Genomic DNA, 17,693 nt, shown 5'->3' with positions numbered 1-17,693 from the left:
CCTTCCCTTTGGGGAATGGAGGGGTGGCATGGTGGCAAGAGAGATGGATTGGTGGGTGAGAAGAAAGTAGAAGTACGCTGGGATTAGTGAGATGGTTTTCTTTGCTTCTGGATAAACTTGACCTGATGCCATCTTATCGTATGTCTGTGACCTCCAAGGAAGCAATAGCAGCACAAATGATCAGGAAATATTTCAGCCTTCCTAGAAGTCGGAAGTAACATTTTTAATTGATCATGCAAGTGTAAAAAGAAAGTAGCCACTTACATCACTTAAACGTGTTAAAAGAAGGGAACATGCGGAGGTCGAGTGGACCTTTGCAGTGTTTTTTTCCAGACTTTAAATGTATATTTGTTCTAAAGAGTGACTGTTCTCCTTGTGAGTTTGAGACGTGTCCGCAGTAAGTCACTTAAAACGAAGGATCAGTCACCAGGCCAGGTGACATGTGACAAGTTAGACACAACCTTGACCTTGAGTGACTCTCAGCATGTTTATGTGATGGCTCTGGCATCCGTTGCTGCTCCATCACTGCTGTCTCTTCCCTTCTGCACAACAAGCGGCCATCTAAATCCAATGACACCCTGCAATAGTCTGCAGTAAATGGCTCACACTCTTTAAGCATTGAGCCAGGAGATTGCCTGCATCTTATTATTTACCAGCAGGGGGCAGCATATTTGCATAACAATCTGTGTTGGGGATGCATTCACGACTGCGTGGAAGTTGCAAATTTCCCACTTGCAAGGTGCACCACAGCACTGGTGGTGATACATGACATCGATATTTAATTTGCGAGTATTGGAACTCCGACTTTGAAGAACTTTATTCCCAAGTCAGGGGTTGTGGTTCCCAGTTTTAAGGACTACCGTAAAACGAGGTTATAAGGGACGGTGGGGTAATAAGAGACAATTTTCGGGAAAATGTTTTTTGAACGATTTGTTCAAGAATATATGCTTCTTCCACGGTCAAAAAAAACAACACAAAGCAGCTTCCTGTTTAACATGAAAAGGCAGAATTACATTTAAAACATTTTCCTGAAAATTGTCCCTTATTACCCCGAAAATTGTCCCTTATTACCCCAAAAATTGTCCCTTATTACCCCCAAAATTGTCCCTTATTACCCAAAAAATTGTCCCTTATTACCCTAAAAATTGTCCAATATTACCCCGAAAATTGTCCTTTATTATCCCGAAATTTTTTCCTAATAACCCCGTTTTACAGTACATCATTAGATACATTAACTTCCTTAGTCACGCAATGCTGCTTATGCAGAAGGGTTTTTTCATTACTATGTGTGTTGTAGTAGCAGAGCAAAATCAGTGTGTTAAAAGTCAGTCTGAAAAAGTACTTTTAAGTTTTTTTTAACTTTTACTTTTTACTTTTAAGTACTTGATATAAAAAAAGTGTAAAAGTCGGTCGTAGTTAGTTTTGTGGCCCCTTGTCTAGCGTGCGAAGCTGAAATGTGCCAATTACTGTACGTCACTGGCCTGTAGGGCAGTTATGATTGTGCCCCATAAATTCTTCCTAGCAACAAATGGTTATGGAAGAAACAGGCAATTCCAATCTGAGCTGTTGTGTTGATGTACAACACATTGCTGCATTCAGTTGTTGTTTACTGAAATGATGCGTCGCCAAAGCCTCGAATAATCAAAATGTTCAATCATGCATTGAAAACCTAACAATTGAAGTAGCTGATGACAATGACACGCCATCATCAGCACCACGGTCATTAAGCAGAATAGTTTAGACACAGAATAGACACTCGCTAGATGACTCACACCCGTGATTGATGTCATAGTAGCATTTTTGAATGCACGTACACGGAGATGATAGACATAACAGGTACTATCGTTCATATATCTACAACAGGGCGTCATGAGGAGCGTGTGTGCATACTGGCACATGGCAGAGAGCTGTTTCCATGGCAACCAGCGAGCAAAGACGATTGCAAGTCGTGGTGGTGTACATGTGTGGATGACAGAAGGCTCTAGTTAGTGTGTGTGTGTGTGTGTGTACGAGACGTTTCTCCAGTGGGATCATTTGGGAGGGTGTTGGGGGATCTTTTGCTCAGATGACTCATAGAGCACAAATCCTCAGGAAGTCTTACGCTGCATAAACTGCTGTCACGGGCTTAGTATTATAACCACTGCCCCCCCATCCTCTCCTACTGTCACAAGTCACCTTCCTGAAAACGTAGACCTACAGGACACTTTATTAGGTACACCTGTACACCATCCAATACAAGTGTTGTATCCAAGTCATGCTAGTTTGTGTCATTTGCGGATATGCTTGTTATTGTGTCCGCATCATACCGAGAGCCGTTCCTGGTGTTGCACTTTAATTACATGTTCTTCCTGGACTCGCTCATTGTGATGTTCCCTGAAAGGCGTTTATTTATTTATATATATTCCATCATCCGTCTCCTTCTGTCCTCCGAGGGCGTGTGTGGCCTCATTGTGTCAGATGACTGCCCCCTCCAGGCGCCCGCCTGCCCGCCTATCTGCCTGCCTGCCTGCATGCCAAACATTAGCCAGACGGCCAGAGGAGATGTTTGTGTCTTTTCATGTGTTGGGGAATTTAGATTTGATCACATTTTCAAACCTTACAGCATTAAATCCATGGCTGTCGTTCAATTCAACGCGTTTCCTCAAAGTATGGTGTGGGTCAAAGGTCAAACAGGACACATGCACATTATTTCAGTAAACACAAAAAGTAAAATAAATGTATTGTTATTGTTATCAGCAATTGTTATTGTCAGTATTTAGTCATTTGAAAGGTACTTTTTTATTATTTAATATAATATTATTTATTATGTATGTTTACACATACTGTACTGTACATATAAATTATTGTTTGTATTATTTGTTTACTACATTTGTTGGCCCAATTGTATTTTATTTTTTGCCATAATTTGTTTTAGAATATCGGTGATGAAAATGGGAATAATATATGAAAATATAAACTAAAACCTTTTCCCCATAGGAATGACTAGAAGACTAGAATTGATCTGTTCCAGGGTCAAGCTACAGCCATCGTAAAACCTTGATTAAATATCTGAAGTAACATTTTAACAATGTTAACTGACATAAAAGTGTAAACATATGTACCGCATACTCATGTTGTGACGTGTGTGCTTCTTTGTCACTGCAGAAAGTGAGCGAGAAAGTCGGCGGAGCCGAGGGGACGAAGCTCGATGAGGACTTCACTGAAATGGAAAAGGCAAGACGGAACGATGTTCAATGTTTTGAAGCCAGTGATAATGCACACATTGAATATGTAATAAGTCACCTTTGGCTGTGATGTCGCACGTGAGCAGAAGGTGGACACCACCACGCGGGCGGTGATGGACATCATGACCAAGACGACTGAGTATCTGCAGCCTAATCCAGGTAAGATTTGGTGGAGATGATAGATATGATCAATAGGGATGTCCCATACTTATCGATATCAGCTTGAAAATGGTTCATATCTGTAACAGATAATGAAAACCGATATTAAAAAATGGCGGATACAACACATACAGTACGTATGTACATACATATGTGTTCATTCCACCACAGGAGATATGTCATGTTACACATATCGGTATCGGAAATTGACAATTGAACAATGTCGGCAAAAAAAGCCAATATCGTACATCCCTAATGATAATAGATATGATATAGTTTATGGCACTATGTTACAAAAAAATCCAAGGATGTATTGACTGATGTCTCCAGTTCTGTTTTTGCAGAGATGCCCGAAGGTGGAATCGAACTCGGGTCTCCTAGCTGTGTGGCCTGCGTGCTAACCACTCGTTCACCATGCAGCCCCCCAATTAATCAATACTGACATCCCTGGCCAATAGCACTCATCATGAATTAAGTGAAATATGTATAATTAAGGCTGCATGATGGCCGTTCTTCTAGTCATTCCTATGGGGAAAATACTTTAGTTTATATTTAGTTTATATTTTCATATATTATTCCCATTTTCATCACATTCACAGTGTATTTGATATTCTAAAACAGATTATAAACAAAAAAATATATAAACAATTGTGCCAACAAATGTAGTAATAAACAAACAAATAAATACAAACAATACTTTATATGTACAGTACAGTATATGTACACATACATAATAAATAATAATAATAAAAAGCGCCTCAAATTACTAAATAATGACAATAACAATTGCTGATAACAATAACAATAAATTTATAAATTTATAATAAATAATGTGCATGTGTCCTGTTTGACCTTTGGCCCACACCATACTTTGAGGAAACGCATTGAATTGAACCGAGTTCAATTCCACCCTCAGCCATCCCTGTGTGGAGTTTGCATGTTCTCCCCGTGCATGCGTGGGATTTCTCCGGGTACTCCGGTTTCCTCCCACATTCCAAAAACATGCTAGGTTAATTGGCGACTCCAAATTGTCTATAGGTGTGAATGTGAGTGTGAATGGTTGTTTGTGATTGGCTGGCCACCAGTCCAGGGTGTACGCCGCCTCTCGCCCGAAGACAGCTGGGATAGGCTCCAGCACCCTTGTGAGGATAAGCGGTAGAAAATGAATGAATGAATAACATATTTATCCACTTCAGCCACCAGAGCCAAGATGAGCATGATGAACTCCATGTCTCGCATCCGGGGCCAGGAGAAGGGACCAGGCTACACCCAGACAGAGGCCATCCTGGGAGAGTCCATGCAGCGGTTCGGGCGGGAGCTCGGCGAGGAGTCTAATTTCGGTGAGACAAGAAAGTACTGTCATCGTATATCCCCTGGAGGACCCAGAAACGAGCTTATGAAAGATGCATGGAGGCACTTCTTCTCCAGACAAGATGCTTGCAGCAGTTGGCAGACTTTAGCATGGCGTTTAAGGAGATGATGATTTCATTGCTTTCAGGCCTGGCTCTCATCGACGCCGGGGAATCCATGCGTGAACTGGCCGAGGTTAAAGACGCTCTGGACATGGAGGTGAAACAGAACTTCATCGACCCGCTGCAGAACCTCCACGAAAAAGACCTCAAGGAGATCCAGGTGGGCTCGCAAGTTAGTCTAAAGTCGGTTTGGGACTTATCTGCTGGTTGTGTCTTGCAGCATCACCTGAAGAAGATGGAGGGGCGCCGTCTGGACTTTGATTATAAGAAGAAGCGTCAGGGCAAAGTGACGGACGATGAGATCAAGCAAGCCTTGGAGAAGTTTGACGAGTCCAAGGACATCGCTGAGCTCAGCATGTTCAACCTGCTTGAGAGCGACGTAGGTGTCTTAGACCATATCCAACATCTCCTTACTGAGTTTTTCGATATTGATTAAACATCATGATTTGGAGTGTACCATACATTCTAGTTGGAATGACAAACTCCATCCATATAAAGAGAGTCCCATAATAATGTATATATGTGTGACGGGCTGCCACAAGTAAATGAATGGCGTGGAATGGCTGAGAGGTAGCTAAAGCTGACCACATGGTACTTTGATAGCAACTACTGCCATCTTGTGGAATTTATAATAACTACATCATGAGGTTTCCTACAGTCACAATAGCCAAGTTTACATGAGATTTTCCTCTTTCCGAATGGAATCTTTCCGAATGACATACCAGAAAACAGTGTATACATGGAAAGGAATATTCCAATCTCCTGTCTACATGCACCACTATAATCAAACGGAATAGTCAATGGGGCATGCGCAGTAAAACGTAAACAACATCACGTGATTCATCGAAGATGGCGGACGAGAGTGTGATTACCACGGTTGCTGGGACAGTTGCTACGCTTTTTTTTAAAGCAGCAACTTGAGTGTTCAGTTCTTTTAAAGTTTGTTATCAAAAACGTACTTTCCGCTGTAGTCCAGTGATGACTGCTTGCCGCCATTTTCAAAACCCGAGAGACGTCTGCGTCTTACATCACAGCTGAGCATGCGCTGAAAGAACGCACCCTGACAACTTTCCGATTGAGCGGGTACAAGATACCTCAATCGGATTGGGGAAAGGAATATTCTACCCCTGTGAATCCGATTATATATTGGCACTTTTCTTTCGGAATGAGGTTAGATTCTTTCTGTTTGAGCAAATAACCCGAATGGAATTGGAATATTTGGGTCCATGTATACGTGGTTAATGTATTTTGACCCCTGGTGGTCATCTACTTTTGTAGACCACGCATCCGGCAACTATAGGAGACTGGAGTTCATTGGTAAAATGTATAGTATATTTACGTATATATGTAAACTTTACATCCCATCCCAAGAGTCTTACATCCTTAAATCCTCTACAAACTTCTGTGATGTCAGATCGAGCAGGTGAGCCAGCTGGCGGCGCTGGTCCACGCTCAGGTGGAGTATCACACCCGGGCCGCCGAGATCCTCACGCAGCTGTGCAGCAAGATCGACGAACGGTCGGTCCCTTTCGTCCTCCTCCTCCATGCGTCATGTTCATGTTTTGTGGATGTTGATGGTTGGTGTGGGTGTTGTCCTACGTAGGATAAAGGATTGCTCCAGCAAGCCCAGGAAAGAATACATTGCCAAGCCTCGCACGCACCTGGACTTCTCCATCAGTGAGAACCACAATGGAGGCATCCACAGCGCTCGTTCTCCAGGTGGGTTCGATGAGAAGAACGTTGATGAGAAGAAACATGTCCAGAAACTGAAATTTAAAATTATGTGGAAGATGAAGATGGAATATTAAAAAATCAAAAGTTTCTGGGCAGGTTTTGGTACCTCTTTCATTATGAAGGGCTTATAAATAGGTTATTAACACTTAATAATGCCATAAAAGCTGGTGAGAGGCATGTATTATCTTTTATTAAGTGTTTATAACACCATTACAGTCTATTTATAAGCCTCCATTATGGTAAAGCGGTACGCTAATATTCTGTATATCTTTTTTATTTATTTTTTTATTTATTTGCTGTCAATTCTCAAATACTAGTTGAAACCAAACAACATGCCAATGCTACTCTTGCTACATGCTAGTTAGCATGTAGTTAACAGTTTGAGAATTTCCAGCAAATGTATGACCACACAATACAGCTAACGTGAAAAACATTGTCCAACTGGAAACGGCATTTCTGTTCCTTATCAGTACTATGATGACCAAAAATAAACACGTTAGCTCACCAGTTAGCTTGCTGTTGCTCTCAATTTGGATAAAATTGGTCTCCTTAAATAAATGCTGTGTGCTAGAACAGCTATCTCGATGCTACTCTTGCTACATGCTAGTTTCAAATTGAAAAGGCATTTCTGTTTCTTATCAGTACTCTGATGGCCCTAAACGAAACGGTACTAACTTAGCTATGTGGCTAAAGCAGGTACTACTTCTCCTCGAAGATTGGAAGGTAGAAATGACCAAAAATAAACATGTTAGCTCACCAGTTAGCTTACTGTTGCTCTCAATTTGGATAAAATTGGCCTCCTTGAATAAATGCTATGTGCTAGAACTGCTATCTCGATGCTACTCATGCTACATGCTAGTTAGCAACTCGAAACGGCATTTCTGTTTCTTATCAGTACTCTGATGGCCCTAAACGACACGGTACCAACTTAGCTACGTGGCAAAAGTAGGTACTATTTCTTCTTGAAGATTGGAAGGTAGAAATGACCAAAAATAAACACGTTAGCTCACCAGTTAGCTTACTGTTGTTCTCAATTTGGATAAAATTGGTCTACTTGAATAAATGCTATGTGCTAGAACAGCTATCTCAATGCTACTTATGCTAGTTAGCATGTAGCTATGGCTCGAGAATTTCCATCACATTTATGACCACTCAACTGTCAAAACCTGTTAAACCGAAAACAGACCTGAGCATTTCTTTAACTAAATCACTACCAAAGATATATTTATAGTCTTTTAGTGGAAAAGCATGGAGGAGGGTAGTGTGGACACACATGCTAATGTTAGCTTACTCTCTTGGTGCCCTCTCAGTTAGAAAATTGTAAAATAAATACATTTTTGTCCTGTAGAAGTGTGAGTGTGTTTGGTGGAAAGGTGATGAATAAAATTGGATTTAGTGGCATTTGTCGTTGAACCAACAGGATTGTTTTTAATACGTTAGCTGTGTTTGTGTGGACGTCTGTTTGCTAACTGTCTTTCTTCTCCAGCTCCTTTTTAGTTCTTAACAAGAAAATTCCCAATTGATTGTGTCTGCAGAGCAAATAAAAAAGTGTTTTCCTTTTTCTCTCCCTTTTATGCTTTGTGTTCACTCTTCCAGGGGCGAGGTCACCAGGTGAGCCTAAAGGTCACAGCTAACGGTGCTCATCCTTCTTCACCTTAACTCATTTGTAAACTGACTCATTGTCTTTTCCCTCCCTCCCTCTTCCTCCTCCTCGCTCACGCCACTTCCTGTTTACAGCGAGGTCTCCAGGTGAGACAATCTACCAGCATCTCCTCCATCACCATTGTGTGTTTCCTTTGGGTTTCTTTTCTCGGCATCCACCATCTCTCCATCCTCATCCATACACAAATGCTTCCGTTCAATCCCCAACGCTTTGTCTCACCTTTGTTCTCCTTTCCCTTCCACAGCAAGATCTCCAGGTGAGCGACGTGAGAAGACGTCACTCTTTACTTCTTTTGTGTCTTCATTTAAATACAGTGAAGCTTCCTTTTTGTCCGCAGTGCAGCTCGTCTACACTGTTTGTTTGTTTCTTTGTTTGTCTAACCGCCTTGTTTCTCCCTAATTTCTCTTTTGTTGTTAAAGTTTGACATTTTGGTAAACTCACAAGGAGGCCAAGACATGTCTGGAACAGCAGGACACAATTGATTGTTTCATTAAGAACAACCTCAATCGTAAGAATTAAGCATATTTTCCAATACAGGAGCGAGAACTTGACTAGAGACAGATGCAGTTTATCTTGGCATGTCTGGGCTCCATTTTTATGACCGAAATGTCAAACTATACTTTTTATTAAGGACCATGTATCTGACTGGAACTCTTCATATCTTCTTACTGATGTACCTTTGTCTTTCTTGCATCCGTCTTCCTGTTGCCATGTCGCCAGCAGCCAGGTCACCAGGTAAGCCCTCGAGTCACGTCACATGACCCCCACCCCAACTTTCCTAATTAAAAAAAAAATAATTTAAAAATATGCATCTGATTATTTCCTTTAAACATCCACACAAGTGTAAAAAGAAGCCACCAACTTCATTAGAAAAGAAAATAAATAACAAAAGAAATAAATAAGGGCGGCACGGTGGTCTAGTGGTTAGCGTGCAGACCTCAAAGCTAGGAGACCAGGGTTCAATTCCACCCTCGGCCATCTCTGTGTGGAGTTTGCATGTTCTCCCCGTGCATGCGTGGGTTTTCTCCGGGTACTCCGGTTTCCTCCCACATTCCAAAAACGTGCTAGGTTAATTGCCGACTCCAAATTGTCCATAGGTATGAATGAGTGTGAATGGTTGTTTGTCTATATGTGCCCTGTGATTGGCTGGCGACCAGTCCAGGGTGTACCCCGCCTCTCGCCCAAAGACAGCTGGGATAGGCTCCAGCACCCCTCGCGACCCTCATGAGGAAAAAGCGGTAGAAAACGAATGAATGAATAAATAAATAAATAAATAAATAAATAAAATAATTTAAATGTTTACATTTCCCGGCAGCCCCCATGGACCAGCCGTCCTGCCGCGCTCTCTACGACTTCGACCCAGAAAACGAGGGCGAGCTCGGCTTCAAGGAGGGCGACATCATCACCTTGACCAACAAGATCGACGAAAACTGGTACGAGGGGATGCTGCACGGCAACTCTGGCTTCTTCCCCATCAACTACGTGGACATCCTGGTGCCGCTGCCGCACTAGAGCACCACCTAGCGATGCTGTAGAGGAGAAAAAAAAACACAAAAAAAAAAAATCAAACCCTCGTTATACCCTCCCGATTAAACCTGACAACGACTCGGCTCCAAACTGCGCTACGCAATAGCAAGCCAGTGTCGAATAATGTCAATAAGAAACGATGAAAAATCAGCGTAGATGTGGTAGCCACGCCCCCCCATCATCTTCACTACGATTTTTTTTTGTGTTAAATTTCAGTATCGCACATTGTACTTAGTGGACGTCACCGCTGTAGCTAGAACTTTATCTCTGTCATGCTAGGAAAAAAAAACCTAATGTGTGTGATGTTTGTTAGCAAAGCATGATCAAAGCAAGTTTGTTTGTTTTTTTAGCTTCCAACGTTACATCATCGCATCATTCATCATGTGTTTGGACGGCGGTGGTTTTGTGTAAAAATGGGTTTCAGATACCAAAGTGAGCATCGAAAACTATCTTATTTTTGGTGTTTTTATTTTGTCGGGCAGGGGTGGGGAATGTATTTGTGAGTGTGACATTCCGCGTCAGAAACAGCAGTGATTAGTGAAGTGATGATAAGTAACGTCGACAACTACGGCGTGTTTGTGCCGTATGATACCCCCCCTCCCCCCCATTTAAAAAAAATCAACAACTTGTGTGCAAAATGGTGGCTGTGTTGTGATATTATCTAACATGTAGAGATTTGCTTTGCAGTTTTATTCCTCTCTTTGCAGCAGAACGTCTTTGCTCACTTGTCCGATAAGTATTCTCGTAGTTTAGCTGGTGGTAAAAACCAGCCAACAATCGCTGGTCGGAGTGCGATATCATTTTTTTTTTTTGTCTTGACTGTGAGATATTAACCCTTCGATGTCCATCCATCATTGTAGCTACTGTAAAAAAAAAAAAACAAAAAAAAAACACGTAACAAGTAAGTCAATGATTCCCTTCTTGTAGGACTGTTGTGGTTTGGTTTACAGAGTTGTAGTATTTGGTCGTCATGGTTACGATAAAGCAACTATAAAGCAGTGCGATAATTTGTATTGAAGTACAAAAAAGAATTGGCTGTGTGGTATCTTTCCTGTGTCAAACAGACTTAAGCCCAGAATTAGTCATCCTTTTTCCAGATTTAGTCTAAAATTAGTATTTGTGAATAAATACTATTATTTTTATTATTATGATGGTTTGCTGTTGTCGACCAAGTACCTGGCGACTAAACTGAGAATTAACTGTTACTTGAAACGTGGCCAGGGTATGAATCATTTTAGTCTTTAACTGCAATATTGTAGACTTTATTATTTTGTCGGGATTGTAATACGACGCAGAAAGGAATCCAATAACATTCCTAGCATTCCTATTCTGGATGGGGTCGGTATCTTGGAAACGTTTTTTAAGTTCACGTAAGAAATGTATTTTAAGATAGGGACCAATCAGACGCTTAGACGCTGCTATGTCAACATCCAAGCGAAATCTCTTTCTCTGGGGAATGGGGGGGGTCGCCATTGTTTAGCTTGCTTCTCACTTCCATCACATCTAAGCCATGCCCCTCAAAGGTTTTTCCGATTGCTCCGCCCATTTTTTTTAGAGCATTGACGTTCAAAATGGACGTGTGTGTGTTAATTGAAGGCATCCTTTCTTTTAAAGGGGAAGCACAAGTGTCAGTATACTGTGTTGGCTCATCATTAACGTCATGTTGTCATTCTTTTTTCTTTTTTTTTTTTTTACAAGGAATTATTTTCCCTCTTTTTCTCTATCACTTTTTTAAAAGAATACAATTGTGTGTATCTTTGCCCTCAATGAGGACTGCTGTACAGCTTTTCTGTTTTTTTTCTTTTCATCCTACGCGTGTATGTGCGTTTAGTCACTCATCTACAGTAATGTATCTTATTTTTGTAACTGTGACAAAGTATTGACATGATTATATATAGATGTGTATATATAAATACACTATGATAATACTGTATATGGGAAGAAGAAGAATGAAGAGGAGGAGGAGGAGGAGAGATTGTCTGTGCTGCACATGATTGTTTTCTTTTTCTCTCTCTGTTTTATTTCATTGTATGCTTGATGTAAAGACAACAATGTGATATGTCATTTATTCCAATAAATACAGACAAATGCTTATTGGCATATTGACCTTTTCGCTTTATAAGAACGCACCACGCCGGGCACAGAATATCAAATGATGTCTTCATTTATAGGACAATCAGCCAATCAGTGAAGAAATGATGAGACTGTAATATAATGTACTGTAAGAAGAATATATATTAACAGATAGTAGTAGTATTGTTATTAGGAATTCCAGTAAAGAGAAGTAAAAATATGTGTAGTATATATGTTTTTAAAGTTACAAAAGTAACAAAGTTTAATACAAAGTAATTTGTATTAAACTATAGCATTATTTTGGTTTTGTAGTAGTATTTTATTAATTGAATAGGCTGTAATAACCTGAGTATTGTTATTAGCGATTGTAGTAGTAATGGTTGTAATATTTTTTGTATTTTATTAGTTCTACTAATATAAATGTATTAACATTATTAATAAAAGTAGTATTTATTAGTAGTAGTAGCCGTAATTGTATTTTTTTTATGAGTAGTTGTATTGTTTTTTTTTGTTTTTTGTTGTTTTTTTTTAGTAGTTGTATTGTTATTATTATTCTACTGTAGTACTGCGTTGTACTGTAGTAGTCATACTTTGTAATATTAAAACATGGGAAAAAAATGTTATTAACAGTCATGGTACTGTAGTGGTAGCATAGTTTTATTGTATTAGTAGTAGTAGTACAGGGCAATAGGTTCAGTGCTGGTAATATAAATTGTAGCTCATAAAAGTAAAACATTGAAATATATTTTTTAATCTAAAACTATTCCAATCACAAAGGTAGTGAAATTAAGTAAATGTATTACGCAATCATTTTAATTAAATATATTACAGAAAAAATACATGAAAATTGAAAGTATTATATTTTGGATTACATGACAATTCTGCGTTTTTCCAAAAAATTGTCAATTTTTTTAATGAACTCCTGTAATTATCAGGCTGTTTATTGTATGAACTATTACTAAATTGTCATGAGAACAGGCCAACAACTGAAAGATGCTTGACAGCTCTACAGTTACCATGTCGCCTGGCTTATCGCAGCAAATAGACACAAGCATGCTACACACACACACACACTAAGTGAAAGTGTCAACACTGAAGTGGACAAAGGGCATCTCCTGTTTCGCTGTCACTCAAAAAAAAAGTGTCCTACTTTCTCTGCTAGTGGAGGTAGTGCGCCCTCCAATGGTAATACAATGCACTGCTGGGAGGATTTATAATACATCATTATTTTATACTGTATATGTACAAATGTTAGTAGTGTTAAATTGTTAATATTTTTTTCACAAATTATTTTTTTTCAAAATTATTAATTTATTTGAATACAAATTGAGAATAAATAACAACAAAGAAAAGATTAACTATAAAAATGCAAATTTTAAATGGGCACGCTACCGGTTAACCTAATTATGTGTTTTTTATGTGCCTCCTTGTATATATGCATGTTGCATTTTATGTATGTGAGATGTTAGCTTGCCATTTGAGACCCATTTGGGGGTGTGGCCTTTCATCATGGGCCAGTGTGCCAACAAAACAGAGATGCTAACAACTGCAATAGCTAGCATGCTAGATGTTAGCCACGTTTCCTTTGGAGTGCTACATTGACTGCAGTGTGCTAAAATGCTACAGTTACATACAGTATGATGTACATAAAGGACTCACTGCTATCGATATTAATATCAAGATGTAAATGCTAACAATGTTAATGGAGAGCAAGCTAACATCTCGCATACATAAAATGCAACATGCATATATACAAGGAGGCACATAAAAAACACATAATTAGTAGTACAGGTAATTGCTAAAGTTAACAATATTGTATTTTTTGAGGAAAAGGTACAATTCCAAGGCATTACTACTATTGTAGCAGGAAAACAGGAGAAAATAGGTGAAGGAAGCATGAAGCATGAACATAGGCCAAAACGACACAAAAACCTGCTGGTTAGACATCTTCTCATGCACAATATTTGCTGTTATTTGTCATGCATGACACACACACACACACACACACTTGCTGGAGGAGGAGTCAGTATGGATGGCGGTATGTTGGGGGGGTTAAGAGGCAAAACAAGCAATCCAGTAAAAAGCATTCCTCAGGAGCCTCTCTCCTGGTGGGTGGCCCGCTTGGACGCACAACCACACAATGATGATCCATCATCACATCTCATGACAGCATTGCTCCTATTATTAGAAATGATCATATATACGACAATATCATATTGTGAATACGTCCATTCCAAAACCATCACCTGCTGATGGAGGTGAGAAAGCAACACAGATCAAATAAAACCCCCAAATCGTCCAACAACAACCCACAGAGGGCGCCACAAAGGTCTTCTGCAGTGGGTTATCCTCATTACATGTTTGCCTGTTATTTCCATGCCATTGTTCAAGAAACTGGACCTTGCAATACCACTTTGCTCCTGAGGGGGAAACAGTGAGTCAACAAAGATGTCATCCTGACATGCTATCCTATAAAGGATCTTTGATGAGAATTATTACTGGGTACATTTTTGGGTGTGTGTGTGAGGTTTCCCCATGTTTTTTTGACCAGAAAAGTGCATTAGCAGCAGGTTGAAAAAAAAAGGAAAAAAACGACATACTAACCCCTTACTTTTTTGTCAAAAATCACCAAATTCAAACATTGGCATTTTATGCCGTTTTTGCATGCTTCTAAGGCCCCTGATGCGTGTGTGTGAGGTTTCCCGTGTTTTTTTTCTTACCAGAAATGTGCATTAGCAGCAAGTTGAAAAAAACTGAAAAAAACGACATACTAACCCCTTACGTTTTTTTGTCAAAATCCCCAAATTCAAACACTGACATTTTATGCCATTTTTGGGTGCTTCTCAGGCCCCTGTGTGAGGTTTCCCGTGTTTTTTTTTTTACTGAAAAGTGCCTTAGCAAGTTGAAAAAACTGAAAAAAACCCTTGTGTTTTTGGTCAAAAATCACCAGATTCAAACACTGGCATTGTATGCCCTTTTTGGGTCCTCCTGGGGCCCCTGTTAACAACAGTGTGTGAGGTTTCCCGTGTTTTTTTGGCCAGAAAAGTGCATTAGCAGCAAGTTAAAAAAATAATGAAAAAAACGACATACTAACCCCTTACGTTTTTTGTCAAAAATCACAAAATTTTACACTTTCATTTTATGCCCTTTTATGCCCCTGTTGAGTGTGTGTGAGGTTTACTGTGTCTTTTCTACCAGAAAAGTGTATTAGCAGCAAGTTGAAAAATCTGAAAAAAACGACATACTAACCCCTTGCGTTTTTTGTCAAAAATAACCGCCCTCGAACATTGGCCTTCTATGCCCTTTTTGGGTGCTTCTCATGCCCCTAATGCGTGTGTGTGAGGTTTCCCGTGTTTTTTTGACCAGAAAAGTGCATTAGCAGCAAGTTGAAAAAAACTGAAAAAAACGACATACTAACCCCTTACGTTTTTTTGTCAAAAATCACAAAATTTTAACACTGGCATTTTATGCCCTTTTGGGGACCTCCTGGGGCCCCTGCTGAGTGTGTGTGAGGTTTCCCGTGTTTTTTCTACCAGAAAAGTGCAATAGCAGCAAGTTGAAAAATCTGAAAAAAACGACATACTAACCCCTTACGTTTTTTGTCAAAAATCACCGCCCTCGAACATTGGCATTCTATGCCCTTTTTGGGTGCTTCTCAGGCCCCTGTTGAGTGTGTGTGAGGTTTTTGTGTTTTTTTTTGTTTTTTTGTTTTTTTACCAGAAAAGTGCATTAGCAGCAAGTTGAAAAAAACTGAAAAAACAATGATATTAATAATAATACCCTAATTAATAATAATATTATGATTATTATATAATTGATCACTGTCCATTGGAAAGAATAGTTTACTTGTGTAAAAAAATATATATATTTTTTTTATGTCTACTACATTCATTCATATCCTGTGCATGCCCTCCCCCCACTACTCAACATCATAAAATGTTATAACATAACATAACATGTTATAACAACATGTTTTAACATAACATAACATCTTATAACAACATGTTATAACAACATGTTATAACATGATACACAACATAACATAACGAGTATATGAATAAAAGGAGCGCCAGTGTGGGGAGGAGCCGCAGCTGTTGGTGGGAGTGTGCCAGTGTGTGTCATTACATGTTTTCCTGTGGCGTTCATACATACTTTCTCTATTCAGCAGGAAAGCCCAGCTCTCAACACCCCACACAGGCGGCTAATACCCTTGTCTGTCAGAGGCACTCGCACGGCCACTGATTGGAGATGACAAACGAGCCAGTAAGGCAGGTCCGGCAGCTATGTGGCTGCGTGCGTGTGTGTGTGTGTGTGTGTGTGCTACGTAGCTATTCTGCGATGGTCTCTGGAGGTCTCATGCCACAATGTTGCTTGTTTCCGCCTCAAACAGCAGCTCTGTCATTCAGGCTTACACACCACAGTGTGTGTGTGCGTGTGTGTGCATGTACAGTTGTGTGAAAAGGCGTTTGTCCCATTCCCGATTTCTCTTTTTTTGTCACACTTAAAATGTTTCAGATCATCAAATCTCGTTATGTTACATTATGTTACGTTACGTTATGTACATTGTTGTTTTAGTATTATTGTAAGAAATAACATCATGTATTACTATCATATACTTTGTTTATTATGCTGAATTAGGTTATATTTTTGGGGGGCTCTGTTCTTTAAAAGGACCTACTGCAGAAAAACTCTTACATCCTCTGTATCAGGGGTCCTCAAACACCAGGCTCTGGCCTGTTAGTCGAAATGAAAAAAACATTCATTCATTCATTTTCTACTGCTTATCTTCACGAGGGTCGCGGGGGGTGCTGGAGCCTATCCCAGCTGTCTTCAGGCGAGAGGTGGGATGAAAAAAACATATTTTTTAAAAGGTTTGTAAATAACTATCGACTTTTATGTAAATGTATGTCAATGTTGGAAACATGGGACATTATTGTTTAAAGAATACCGTATTTTCTGGACTATAAGTCGCACAAAGCCAAAAATCCATCGCACTGGAGTAAAAGTAATAGGTAATTATTTTACAAACTACTTGAACAAGGCAAGTTCTAACAATAATAAAAGAATAGAGAACAGTCTGAATAGGTGTAAGATATGCTAACACAATTCAGCTACACAAAAAATAAACTTAAACAGAAAAGGTGTCCAGTGTTTATGTAACAAACAGTTTTTTCATTTATAAGTCGCTCTGGAGTATAAGTCGCAGGAACAGCCAACCTATGAAAAAAAAGTACGGAAAATACGGTAATGTATAATATAATCCCACAGTTTTTTTTGTTTATTTTTTTTAAGTCAGCAATGCGTAGGTTGCTGTGTTGACTTGACACAGTATAGCGCAAACGGAGTAGTTTGGTTGGTGCAACATTGTAGGAAAATCTTACAAATTTTGATGAAAACTTGATATGAGATGAAAATCTAAATCATACAAAAACTCGTTGTACAAAAACCGAGGTTTGACTTTCCACAAAAGTGCCAACATCAACATCAATTGTCTTTTGGAGGAAGAGATTCAGTGTGTTATGCAAAGTTATTCATCGCTAACCTAATCTTCTCCAATAGAATCAAGAGAATTATCTCCTGTTGCTCCCTGCCCTTGGTCACCCAAGTGCTTTGGTTTGTGAAAGGTTTTTGAGTGAACAGTGAAGTGAAGCAGAGAGAAGGACCCTTATGATAAATGACGCCAGGGTTGGAGCCTCGGCAGCATGCAAAACATCGCCATTTGCTGTGCAAATCCATCGGCCCAGTCAAATGGAGACTCAGCTCAAAGTTGGTTTACTCAAAGAATTGTGTAACATACATGTAACATTTTTTTTTTCCTTGTTAAAAAATGACTTTGTTTCT

General features: G+C 39.5%; 1 protein-coding gene across 6 annotated transcripts in view; it reads left to right on the top strand.

Annotated features, from left to right (window-relative positions):
• sh3gl2a (SH3 domain containing GRB2 like 2a, endophilin A1) overlaps nt 1-11,871 on the top strand; it is a 31,991-nt gene extending 20,120 nt beyond the window's left edge. For 2 of the 6 annotated variants that reach the window (XR_009129029.1, XR_009129028.1), the window contains exons 3-12: nt 3,145-3,213; nt 3,311-3,383; nt 4,580-4,723; nt 4,882-5,015; nt 5,076-5,234; nt 6,270-6,373; nt 6,459-6,574; nt 8,186-8,200; nt 8,327-8,987; nt 9,568-9,710. Coding sequence is in view for 4 of the 6 variants with exons in the window: in XM_058066959.1 (XP_057922942.1) it covers nt 3,145-3,213; nt 3,311-3,383; nt 4,580-4,723; nt 4,882-5,015; nt 5,076-5,234; nt 6,270-6,373; nt 6,459-6,574; nt 8,186-8,200; nt 8,327-8,508; nt 8,973-8,987; nt 9,568-9,663 (1,107 nt within the window). In the remaining 2 variants the exon portion in view is untranslated. Of the gene's footprint in view, nt 1-3,144; nt 3,214-3,310; nt 3,384-4,579; nt 4,724-4,881; nt 5,016-5,075; nt 5,235-6,269; nt 6,374-6,458; nt 6,575-8,185; nt 8,201-8,326; nt 8,988-9,567 lie in introns of all 6 variants that reach the window. The other 4 variants (XM_058066969.1, XM_058066959.1, XM_058066987.1 and 1 more) reach the window with 4 other exon arrangements.
• The last annotated feature ends 5,822 nt before the right edge of the window (nt 11,872-17,693 follow it).

Source organism: Doryrhamphus excisus, chromosome 1 (assembly GCF_030265055.1).
Source record: "Doryrhamphus excisus isolate RoL2022-K1 chromosome 1, RoL_Dexc_1.0, whole genome shotgun sequence".
NCBI classification, from domain to species: domain Eukaryota; kingdom Metazoa; phylum Chordata; class Actinopteri; order Syngnathiformes; family Syngnathidae; genus Doryrhamphus; species Doryrhamphus excisus.
The sequence above is the reverse complement of the archived record's forward strand: the minus strand, read 5'-3'. Positions and strand labels throughout refer to the sequence as shown.